The sequence below is a fragment of the Gobius niger genome (genome assembly GCF_951799975.1).
Source record: "Gobius niger genome assembly, chromosome: 4".
Classification (NCBI taxonomy): Eukaryota; Metazoa; Chordata; class Actinopteri; order Gobiiformes; family Gobiidae; genus Gobius; species Gobius niger.
In genome coordinates, this window is record NC_136855.1 from 692870 (window position 1) to 705491 (window position 12622).

The following is a 12622-nucleotide window of genomic DNA, read 5'->3' on the forward strand; positions in this document are numbered from 1 at the left end:
TGTGGGAGACGGTCACGCTAACGTTAGCTTACTGCTATAGAGCTGTGGGAGACGGTCACGCTAACGTTAGCTTACTGCTATAGAGCTGTGGGAGACGGTCATGCTAACGTTAGCTTCCTGCTATAGAGCTGTGGGAGACGGTCACGCTAACATTAGCTTCCTGCTATAGAGCTGTGGGAGACGGTCACGCTAACGCTAGCTTCCTGCTATAGAGGGAGACGGTCACGCTAACGTTAGCTTCCTGCTATAGAGCTGTGGGAGACGGTCACGCTAACGTTAGCTTACTGCTATAGAGCTGTGGGAGACGGTCACGCTAACGTTAGCTTACTGCTATAGAGCTGTGGGAGACGGTCACGCTAACATTAGCTTCCTGCTATAGAGCTGTGGGAGACGGTCACGCTAACATTAGCTTACTGCTATAGAGCTGTGGGAGACGGTCACGCTAACGTTAGCTTCCTGCTATAGAGGGAGACGGTCACGCTAACGTTAGCTTACTGCTATAGAGCTGTGGGAGACGGTCACGCTAACGTTAGCTTCCTGCTATAGAGGGAGACGGTCACGCTAACGTTAGCTTACTGCTATAGAGCTGTGGGAGACGGTCACGCTAACGTTAGCTTCCTGCTATAGAGGGAGACGGTCACGCTAACATTAGCTTCCTGCTATAGAGCTGTGGGAGACGGTCACGCTAACATTAGCTTCCTGCTGTAGAAATGGTGGAAAGGTGGAAATTAGCACAAGTGCTATAACCTGGTACAATGCATCTCTCCCTTTGAGGTTAATGTATATTGTACACTGTCCCTGTTCAAATAAATAAATAAACTAAACTAAACTAGAGCTGTGGGAGACGGTCACGCTAACGTTAGCTTCCTGCTATAGAGCTGTGGGAGACGGTCACGCTAACGTTAGCTTCCTGCTATAGAGCTGTGGGAGACGGTCACGCTAACATTAGCTTCCTGCTATAGAGGGAGACGGTCATGCTAACGTTAGCTTCCTGCTATAGAGGGAGACGGTCACGCTAACGTTAGCTTCCTGCTATAGAGGGAGACGGTCACGCTAACATTAGCTTCCTGCTATAGAGCTGTGGGAGACGGTCACGCTAACATTAGCTTCCTGCTGTAGAGCTGTGGGAGACGGTCACGCTAACGTTAGCTTCCTGCTATAGAGCTGTGGGAGACGGTCATGCTAACGTTAGCTTCCTGCTATAGAGCTGTGGGAGACGGTCACGCTAACATTAGCTTCCTGCTATAGAGGGAGACGGTCACGCTAACGTTAGCTTGGCAGACCGGGGTGGTGGTCCCTCTCTTTAAGAAGGGGGATCGGAGGGTGTGTTCCAATTACAGAGGAATCACCCTCCTTAGCCTCCCCGGTAAGGTCTACTCCAGGGTGCTGGAGAGGAGGATCCGGCCGATAGTTGAACCTCGGATCCAGGAGGAACAATGCGGTTTTCGTCCTGGTCGTGGCACACTGGACCAGCTCTATACCCTTCATCGGGTGCTTGAGGGTTCATGGGAGTTCGCCCAACCAGTCCACATGTGTTTTGTGGATCTGGAGAAGGCGTTCGACCGTGTCCCTCCTGGTGCCCTGTGGGGGTGCTCCGGGAGCTATATATACATTTTTATTATCTGAGCTACGTAAATCTATTTAATTTTGTGTGAAACACACAGTTATCTACATAAATAAGATATGCACAAAGTAAATATTTTGAGATTTTGGGTGGTTGAGGGGTTGTTGGGGGTGAGGGATTGTTGCGGGTGAGGGGGCATGTGGGGGTGAGTAGTGTGTTGCGGGGTCTGCTGCGAGGTGCGCTGGTCTTCTTCTACAGTCTGCGAGTGTGGCGCACATGGTGGCACATGATGTATACATATTTCCTAAATGATAAAATGTCTGAATCTGAAATATGTCTCTGATTTACCCCCAGGCCGAGGCTCGGAGGAAATGGACCAAAAGGAAACAAAGTCCTGTGGCTCTCAGCCTCCAGGGGGCAGCACTGAGCCACAGCTTTGTGGGACAAAGTGAGTTCAGTCGTTTCTTATCCACAAAGGAACAGGCCACCGTTTTTACATGCTGAGATCTGTTCTTCCCTGAGCTTAGACGAGTTCATGTGTACCTGTCTGATCTTCACGTAAACACAGCACAGACGGCGTTAGCATTTAGCCTCTCCTCCTCTATAGCTCCAAACCAGGTGAAGACAGAAGCTACCAAGCTCTTCTACGTTTCCCCCATTTAAATATGGTTACGTCAAGTGTTACAGGATAAAGTATAATTACACAAAATTAAACAATGTGGATTTTCTAAGCGGATAAAAACTATATAGTATGGCGTAATAATGCCAGGAGTAATTCAACGTCCACACAGTGAAGTGAATATTGCTGCACAGATGTCGAACTACTCCTGAGAGATCAATGTGAAACCTCTGCTGTAGATTATACGCATCAATATGAGACACAAATGTGTTGAAAGTTTTTTTAATTTTTATGTTTTCATATTAAAAAAGAGATTTTTTTTTTGTCTAAAAATGACTTGAATAGATATATCAAGCCAGGTTTAAATTAATGATTTTTTAATCAGCTTTAAAATAAGCTGTTTTTAGTGGAAAAAGCTGTAAAAACATATTGTTAAATCCAAGTTTGGAGTCTGTAATAAACCTGTGAGAAACATTGAATCAGTGAATAAGTAAACATGTTTTTGTAAAGATTAGATTTTTTTTCTTTTTCCAGGTGAAAGTTTAGACCAATTTGTCCCTAAAACCTTCAAATGAAAAGGATAAAAGACTTTTCCTCAGTGTCTCTCCTTAACTTCCTTCAAAGATCAATGTGTTATTATTCTTCTCTCCACAGAAGCAGATCCACAGCCTCAGTGTCCGCTCTGTCCAGCACGAGTGACCGGTCTAAAGACAAAGATCCAAACTTCAGTGGTGAACCTGCTCCAGACTCATGGTGAGAAAGTCTTTATACCGTGGAGTAAAGAGAAGCAGAAACACCAGGGCAGATCTACAGCCATTCATTATCAACCTTAACCTCAGACAAATGTGTTTTTAGACAAAGCAAAACCAGATGATTTTTCTCTGTCTTGAAGCAGCTCCACAGCCTCGATGTCCATGAAGAGTGACAAGTCTATAGGTCTCCCTCCAACGTTCAGTCCTGAACCTCCAGCCTCACGGTGAGAAAAGCATCATGTGGTGTAGATTGATCTGCATATGTTCAACTGTTTCTCCATTGTATTTTTTGTTTAATTGATGCAAAGTTTATTATGCCTTGTTTGTATTTGTATTCATAGTTTTTATCATTTGTTTGTGTTGTGAAGCACTTTGGGCAGCCATGGTTGTTGTAAATGTGCTATAGAAATAAACTTGACCTTGACCTTGACCTTGCATAAATAATGGGACAGTGATGGAGCTTTAGTTTGAGGATACACATCGCAAACTCGGAGAAGAGTTCAGTTCCTCAAACTCCATCTCCGAAGTCCTGGGGCAGAAGCTGAGACACCGTATCGTTCTGATCTGTGTTCAGTAGTTTAGAGCCGCCCTCTTGAGCACCTGCAGGTGTTTTAAATGTGTCATAAAGATGAGCTTTGAAACACCTGCAGTAAAGACCTGGCAGCTCTGAGGGGCAGACCATGGGCTGCAGACCTCAGTCACTGTGCACTGAAGACTTTACTCACAGCACGGACTAGACTGTTTATAGACTGTTGTATAATGGAATACGAGGACAGTGACAGTTTTTCTGATTCAGGCTCCGACGGCTCGACCCTGGATCTGAAACGGAAAACACCGAGCTGCAAAGTAAGGAACGACCCCAGACTGGGGCTGTTGTAAAATGGAAATCTGTAGTTTTGTGCAGAACTGAAGTGATAGTGAAGTACATAATTATGTGAATTTTCTTTGATATGTAATAATTGTACAGATCTGTGTCCAGGTGAAGGTCTACAGGAGGTTGAAGACCCTCTGCTCCTCCTGCAGAAGGTTCTGAAGGACCATAAGCAGAGCCTGAGCAGCAGATGTGAGAGTGTGACAGAGGGAAGTGAAGAATCAGGAGATAGAACTCTTCTGAACAGCATCTTCACTGAGCTGTACATCACAGAGGGCCTCAGTGAAGAGGCCAGAGCCCAACCTGAGGAGAGGAGTCTGGAGACACAGTCCAAGAAGAAGCAGGTCCAGGAGATCACCATCAGGTGCCAGGACATCTTTAAAGCTCTGCCCCCTGAGCAGCAGCAGGGGGCGCTGCAGCAGGGCTCCATCAGAGCCGTGCTGACTGTGGGCGTGGCTGGAGTGGGGAAGACCTTCTCAGTCCTGAAGTTCTGTCTGGACTGGGCCCAGGGCTCAGAGAACCAGGAGCTGCAGCTGGTGGTGCCACTGTCCTTCAGAGAGATGAACCTGGTCAGCAGGGGGCGCTACAGTCTGATGGAGCTGATCCAAGTGTTCCATCCAGCGCTGGATCCACAGGTCACTCTCATTTATACAAAGCTTTACCTTCTGAGTGAATCACAGTTTGTGAATCATTTACTGCTGGAGTCTCACCTGCTCCATTCCTTACATTTGAAATGAGCTCAGACACTTCCCACTCATCTGAAACTGAGTCAGAGTTAACGCCCAGCAGGACTTTGGGTCTAAACAAATAAACAAGTCCAAAGCCAGGTCTCGGTCGGTTCAATCGGAGTCTTTAATTGTGCTGTGAATGTGAAGATAAAGCTCAACATTTAGTCGCTCTGAGCACAAACTAAACCAGTGTGGAGGTAAAAGAGGCCACGCCCAAGTAGATTTACACACACACATACACACACACATTTTTTTTTTTTTTAAACTCTTCCTCACCCTCGGCGGGCGGTCTCTTTCTCCTCCTGCTCGGGTCCTCTCCGTCGGCCTGGGAGCTTGAGGGTTCAGTATCTTTGCTGTTCCTAGAACTGCACTTTTCTGGACCGAGATGTCTGATGTATTTCCTGGGATCTGCTGGAGCCACTCCTCCAGTTACATAATTTTCATGTCTTTTTTTTGCTCTATTTTAGTCTGTGTTTACTAGAAAACGATTAATCGATTACTGGAATAGTTGACAACTATTTTAGTAATCGATTAGTTGTCGATTAATCGATTAGTTGTTTCAGCCCTACACCACTGATGCTTCACCCTCCAGGTTTTCTCCAGCTCTTCTCTGAGCCCCTGGTGTTTCTCTAGTTTCTCCTGTTCCTTTTTCCTGATGTTGAAGTCTTGGTGTTGCTATGTCGACCACAGCGGCTCCTCTGCTCTTTGTCACCACCACAATGTCCGGTTGGTTCATCACCTTCTGTCCGTCTGGATCTGGACGTCCCACAGGATCTTGGCTCGGTCATTCTCCACCACCTTTGGAGGTGTTTCCCACTTTGACCTTGGGGTTTCCAGCCCAGACTCTGCACAGATGTTCCTGTACACTATACCAGCCACTTGGTTATGGCGCTCCATGTAAGCTTTCCCTGCAGCATCTTACACCCTGCAGTTATGTTCTTACACCTGCAGTTATGTTCTTACACCTGCAGTTATGTTCTTACACCTGCAGTTATGTTCTTACACCTGGGGTCTTGTCTGGTGTGATAGATCTGGGCCTCTATTGCTCTGGTGCTCGAGGCTCCTGTGCAGCCATGATGAGCCTCTGTGCTGTCCTTTAGTCTTGCTCTATCCTTTAGGAGGACCACTTCAGTTATGTTTGGGTGGTACCTGCCGTGTAGGGGCCACTTCAGTTATGTTTGGGTGGTACCTGCCGTGTAGGGGCCACTTCAGTTATGTTTGGGTGGTACATGCCGTGTAGGGGCCTCTTCAGTTATGTTTGGGTGGTACCTGCCGTGTAGGGGCTTGTCCTCCCATGACGGGACCTCCAGCACCTCATCTTCTGTTCCCCATTGTCTGAGACATTCACTGAGCACGTCGTCTGTCGGAGCCTTGTCCTTGATGTACTTATGGATCTTGGATGTTTCATCCTGGATAGTGGCTCTCACACTCACTAGTCCTCGGCCTCCTTCCTTACGGCGAGCGTACAGTCTCAGGGTGCTGGATTTGGGGTGAACCCTCCTTCCTTACGGCGAGCGTACAGTCTCAGAGTGCTGGATTTGGGGTGGACCCTCCTTCCTTACGGCGAGCGTACAGTCTCAGGGTGCTGGATTTGGGGTGGACCCTCCTTCCTTACGGCGAGCGTACAGTCTCAGGGTGCTGGATTTGGGGTGAACCCTCCTTCCTTACGGCGAGCGTACAGTCTCAGGGTGCTGGATTTGGGGTGGACCCTCCTTCCTTACGGCGAGCGTACAGTCTCAGGGTGCTGGATTTGGGGTGGACCCTCCTTCCTTACGGCGAGCGTACAGTCTCAGGGTGCTGGATTTGGGGTGGACCCTCCTTCCTTACGGCGAGCGTACAGGCTCAGGGTGCTGGATTTGGGGTGAACCCTCCTTCCTTACGGCGAGCGTACAGTCTCAGGGTGCTGGATTTGGGGTGGACCCTCCTTCCTTACGGCTAGCGTACAGTCTCAGGTGCTGGATTTGGGGTGAACCCTCCTTCCTTACGGCGAGCGTACAGTCTCAGGGTGCTGGATTTGGGGTGGACCCTCCTTCCTTACGGCGAGCGTACAGTCTCAGAGTGCTGGATTTGGGGTGGACCCTCCTTCCTTACGGCGAGCGTACAGTCTCAGGGTGCTGGATTTGGGGTGGACCCTCCTTCCTTACGGCGAGCGTACAGTCTCAGAGTGCTGGATTTGGGGTGGACCCTCCTTCCTTACGGCGAGCGTACAGTCTCAGGGTGCTGGATTTGGGGTGAACCCTCCTTCCTTACGGCGAGCGTACAGTCTCAGGGTGCTGGATTTGGGGTGAACCCTCCTTCCTTACGGCGAGCGTACAGTCTCAGGGTGCTGGATTTGGGGTGAACCCTCCGTGCATGGTTAGGAGCTTCCGCGTCTTAACATCTGTGGTCTGTATCTCATCCTTTGGCAGCTTATTATTCCTGCAGGGCGTCTGATTACTGGTAGGGCGTAGCTGTTTATTGCCCGGGACTTGTTCTTGCCATTGAGCTGCTTCTTAGGACCTGCCTTACTCGTTGGAGGTATTTGGCCGTAGCCGCTTTCCTTGTCACCTCTTCGAGGTTGCCATTTGCTTGTGGGATTCCGAGGTACTTGTAACTGTCCTCAATGTCTGCTATTGTTCCTTCTTGGAGTGAGACCTTCTCTGTGGACGACGTTCCCTCTCTGAGTCACCATCCGACCACACTTCTCTAGTCCGAATGACATCCCAGTGTCTGCACTGTATATCCGGGTGGATCAGTGAGTCGATGTCTCGCTCATTCTTAGCTACAGCTTGATGTCATCCATGTAGAGGAGGTGACTGATGGTGGCCCCGTTCCTGAGTCGGGATCCATAGCCAGTCTTGTTGATTATTTGGCTGAGGGGATTCAGACCTATGCAGAACAGCAGTGGGGACAGGGCGTCTCCTTGTGACTCGCCATTGGCTTCAAGGGTGGTTTTCCACAACCTCATTGAGTTTGCAATGAAGGCTCTTAGTCCTGTTGATGTTGTAGAGCTCCAGGCATTCAATGATCCAAGTATGTGGCATTGAGTCGTAGGCTTTCTTGTAATCAATCCAGGCAGTGCTCAGGTTAGTGTGTCGGGTTCTGCAGTCTCGAGCGACTGTTCTGTCTACCAGGAGCTGGTGTTTGGCACCTCTGGTATCTTTACCGATTCCCTTCTGAGCTGTGCTCATGTATTGATCCATGTGCTTACTTATCTGAGCCGCTCTGGTGCCGGACATGAGCTTCCACGTTGTGGAGAGGCAGGTTATTGGCCGATAGTTGGATGGGACTGTACCCTTTGAGGGATCCTTCAGGATCAGGATTGTGCGCCCTTCGGTTAACCATTCAGGGTGATTCCCATCCTTCAGCAGCTGGTTCATTTGTGCTGCCAAGCGCTCATGGAGAGCCGTGAGTTTCTTAAGCCAGTAGGCGTGTATCATGTCAGTAGGCGTGTATCATGTCAGTAGGCGTGTATCATGTCAGTAGGCGTGTATCATGTCAGTAGGCGTGTATCATGTCAGTAGGCGTGTATCATGTCAGGGCCTGGTGCTGTCCAATTTTTCATACCTGAGGCTCTTTCTTGGACGTCTGCCACTGTGATGGTAACTGGGTTCTGTTCAGGGAGGTTGCTGTGGTCCTCTCTATGGTCCTCTCTGTGGTCCTCTCTGTGGTCCTCTCTCTGGTCCTCTCTGTGGTCCTCTCTGTGGTCCTCTCTGTGGTCCTCTCTGTGGTCCTCTCTGTGGTCCTCTCTGTGGTCCTCTCTCTGGTCCTCTCTGTGGTCCTCTCTGTGGTCCTCTCTGTGGTCCTCTCTGTGGTCCTCTCTCTGGTCCTCTCTGTGGTCCTCTCTGTGGTCCTCTCTGTGGTCCTCTCTGTGGTCCTCTCTGTGGTCCTCTCTATGGTCCTCTCTGTGGTCCTCTCTGTGGTCCTCTCTCTGGTCCTCTCTGTGGTCCTCTCTGTGGTCCTCTCTGTGGTCCTCTCTGTGGTCCTCTCTGTGGTCCTCTCTATGGTCCTCTCTGTGGTCCTCTCTGTGGTCCTCTCTGTGGTCCTCTCTGTGGTCCTCTCTGTGGTCCTCTCTCTGGTCCTCTCTGTGGTCCTCTCTGTGGTCCTCTCTGTGGTCCTCTCTGTGGTCCTCTCTGTGGTCCTCTCTGTGGTCCTCTCCGTGGTCCTCTCTGTGGTCCTCTCTGTGGTCCTCTCTCAGAGCCACCAGCCACTGTGCATCACTGTTGTGTGCTGCCTCCTTCTCCCATATGCCTTTCCAGTACTGTTCAGTTTCCAGCCTTGGTGGGTCTGCTCTGTTATTGTTACCCTGCCACTGAGCGGACACTTTCGCTGGTTGAGTTGCGAACAGACGATTTACTCGTCTGGCTTCGTTGTCTCTCGTGTATCTCTTTAGGCGGCTGGCCAAGGCTTGGAGCCTTTGTTTGGCAGTTTCCAATGCTTCAGGTATGGGCATCTGGCTGTACCTTTTGGGTACTTGCTTTTTCATTGCACCTTTCAAGGCCTCTGTCAATTGACTCACTTCCCTCCGTGCTGCCTTGATGTTTTCCTCCAGCCTTCTTTTCCATGGTGGGTATTTCATCTCATGGTTGCTCTTACGATAGCCAAGCGTCTCTAGGATCACTGCTGCTGTGGAGTATATCAGCTCATTGGTTTCAGTGATGGTTGATGTAGGAATTGCTCTCAGAGCTGCATTCACATCTTCTAGGAGACTTTCTGACAGTACTTCTCTTAGCCTCTGTAATTGGCTTCGGGGTTGCCTGCTGGACATTTTTGCCATGATCTTATTTTTCAGGTCAGTCGCTGCCTCGTTCAGCGTGATGGCACTTATTGGGGCTTCGTACCCAATCTCCATTGGGGGGGCTGGTGTTAACTCCCCTCTGACCCGGTGTCCTGGCTCCCCGTTGCCGGAGCATTGGTATTGTACCTCGTCAATCTCAAGTTGTGATGCAGTTGCTGTTTGTGGATGTTGGAACACTGAGCCACTAGTTGTTTCGCCGTGAGTTTGGACTGTGGGTTTTGAAGTAACCATTTCTCCCACATCCTCTGCATGTAGCCCCTCTGACTAGGGTTACTGGATTGGATTGGATTATTGGAATACTTGCTACTTGAGTACTGAGTAACTGAGCATAAAAGTCTGATATATATACGATTCAGTCGGAACAAAACTTGATGAAATTAAGTGAAATACAGAAAAATATTCATAAGGTTGTTTTTCCTGAAGAATAAAGTTCAAACACAAACTACACAGTTTTAAGTTCCACATGAAGCTTTTGCCGGTGGAACGAGTAACAAGTAAAAAGTACTGTATTATTCTTTGCTATCGAGACTGATATTACTAAATTAGAAAAAGAAAAGTCCTCCAACCTATATTAATTTGCTGTATGATGTTATGAAACACGCATAATTGGAAACAATCAAATTTGAATTAAAAGGGAAGGTAGATGATTTTTATTTGACATGGGATCTGTTTCTGGAGTACCAGATGGACGTGGCCTGGAATCTCATCCTGCTCCATTTGTGTTTCAGTTACAAAGTACAGATCTGCCAGAAACTTCTGCTTTGACCCTTCACTTGTTTTGCTGCTGTATGACTGGACGATGCGGCAAAACATCAATGAATCGATCTTTATTTGATTTGATGATATCATTTTACACTAAAATGAATCCATGCAACAGATTCATGAACTTATATGAACATATATTTTATACAAACCTCAGCTCAAACAAAAACAAATGTTTTTCTCCAGTTTCATTTAACACAAAAACCTTCCTTTGTCCAAACTCCAAAACCAGGTTCTGTTTCTTCTGACAATTATAAAGTCCAGGACGATTATTGAGATTGACCAAAGTAGAGATTGTGATTTTGATTTAATTCTGATTAATTGCTCAGCTCTACGTGTCTGCACCGCCCGGGCGGGAGGTTTGGTTCATTTGGCCTTTAGTGCTGAGAAAGTGAAGTGTTTCAAAACCACCAAGTTCACGCTTTAGTCCAAACAAACATGTGTGAATGATCCTTAAATGTTTCTCTGCCCCACAGACGCTCACAGCCCACACTCTGTCCGTCTGTAAACTCCTGTTCATCTTTGACGGCCTCGACGAGAGCAGACTGTCTCTGGACTTCAGCTGTGAGCTCATCTCTGAGGTCACACAGAGGTCAGAGGTGGGCGTACTGTTGGTGAACCTCATCAGAGGCGCTCTGCTTCCTCACGCCCTTATATGGATCACCTCCCGCCCAGCGGCGGCCCATCAGATCCCAGAGCAGTGCGTGCACAGGGTCACGGAGGTCAGGGGCTTCATCACTGACCCACAGAAGGAGCAGTACTTCAGGAAGAGGTTCTCAGATGAAGAGCAGCTTCAAACAGTCCTGTCCCACCTCAGAACCTCCCGCAGCCTCCACAACATGAGCCAGATCCCAGTCTTCTGCTGGATCACCTCCACAGTCCTGGACCACGTGTTGAGAAGCCATCAGAGCGGACCACTGCCCCAGACCCTCACAGACATGTACGCACACTTCCTGTTGGTGCAGATGCACAGGAAGAGGAAGTACAGAGCAGGAGCTCAGGGCAGAGCAGAGAAGAAGAGTCTTAGGACAACTCATGATGGTGCAGTTTGGTCTGATGACAGGAAGAAGAAGAGTTTGTGGAACGGTTTTGTGCAGATAATTAGACCTATGACATGGGGGCTGACAGAGGCCGACACAGAGCTGCTCCTGAAGCTGGGGAGACTGGCCTTTGAGCATCTGCAGACAGGAAACATCATGTTCTACCAAGAAGACCTGGAGCAGGTGGGTCTGGACCTGAGCGAGGCCTCGGTCTACTCCGGACTCTGCACTGAGATCTTCAAACGAGAGAGTGTCTTCAACCAGTCAGTCTACAGCTTCATCCACAAGAGCGTGCAGGAGTTTCTGGCAGCCGTTTACCTGCACTACTGCTTTAAGAACAACCAGGATGTGGTCGAGGAGTTTCTTTATGAAAACGAAGGAACAGTCTCAAGATTAAGTCCAAGTGAGTTTCTCAAACGATCTCTTGGAAAGTCCCTGCAGAGTCCAAACGGCCACCTGGACCTGTTTATGCGGTTCCTTCATGGCCTCAGTCTGGAGTCCAACCACAGACTTTTAGGAGCTCTGCTGAGTCCAATAAAGAAATCAGAAATCACAGAAGTCATGAAGAACCTTAAAGAGATGAACACAGAGAAAGTCTCTCCCGACAGAAGCATCAACATCTTCCACTGTCTGATGGAGCTGAAGGACCAGTCTGTGCAGCAGCAGATCCAGGACTTCCTGAAGTCTGGAGGTGGATCTAAGGAGAAACTGTCTGAGATCCAGTGCTCGGCTCTGGCCAACATGCTGCAGATGTCAGAGCAGGTCCTGGAGGAGCTGGACCTAATCAAGTACTGGACGTCTTATCAGGGTAAATTGAGACTGATCCCAGCGGTGAGGAACTGCAGGAAGGCTGTGTGAGTCCTCAGTCACAGACAGAAGCTTCACAGACCTGTTCGAATCACTAATGTCGCTCTAACATCTGTTACAGGTTTAGTTACTGTGGACTCTCAGATCTTCACTGTGAAGTGGTTGCGTCAGCGCTGAGCTCCAGCCCCTCCCATCTCAGAGACTTGGATCTGAGTGAAAATTACCTGAGTGACTCCTCAGTGTCTGTGCTGTGTGCAGGTCTGAAGAGTCCTCACTGTCAGCTCTCCTCTCTCAGGTCAGTGCTGGTCTGAAGAGTCCTCACTGTCAGCTCTCCTCTCTCAGGTCAGGTCTGAAGAGTCCTCACTGTCAGCTCTCCTCTCTCAGGTCAGGTCTGAAGAGTCCTCACTGTCAGCTCTCCTCTCTCAGGTCAGTGCAGGTCTGTGACGGCTCTCGCTCGTCCATCCTCCACTCTCCTCATCCTTTAATCACTGAGTGATGGGACGTAACCGTTCTCTGAGAGTGAAGTAAAGTGTAGGAGATCATGTCTGAAAATCTACAGCATTTACCCCTGACCTCTGAGTCCTGCTCCAAACCAGAGTCTCAGATGTTCAGCTGTAGCTACAGAAACTCCTCTGACTTTTCTCTGGACTTAATCACTTCATTTATTCTTTATACAGGTTGAACAGCTGTGGTTTGACAAAG

The 12622-nt window shown here is 48.7% G+C and overlaps 1 protein-coding gene across 1 annotated transcript; it reads left to right on the forward strand.

Moving 5' to 3' along the window:
- Nucleotides 1-1761: 1761 nt before the first annotated feature.
- LOC306962380 (protein NLRC3-like) lies at nucleotides 1762-12097 on the forward strand (the record flags this gene model as incomplete). Its single annotated transcript, XM_079555500.1, has 7 exons — nucleotides 1762-1769; nucleotides 2838-2936; nucleotides 3732-3781; nucleotides 3903-3931; nucleotides 3962-4441; nucleotides 10550-11516; nucleotides 12042-12097. 7 exons carry the CDS (start codon nucleotides 1762-1764, stop codon nucleotides 12095-12097), a joined length of 1689 nt encoding a protein of 562 aa, XP_079411626.1.
- Between the last annotated feature and the right edge of the window lie 525 nt (nucleotides 12098-12622).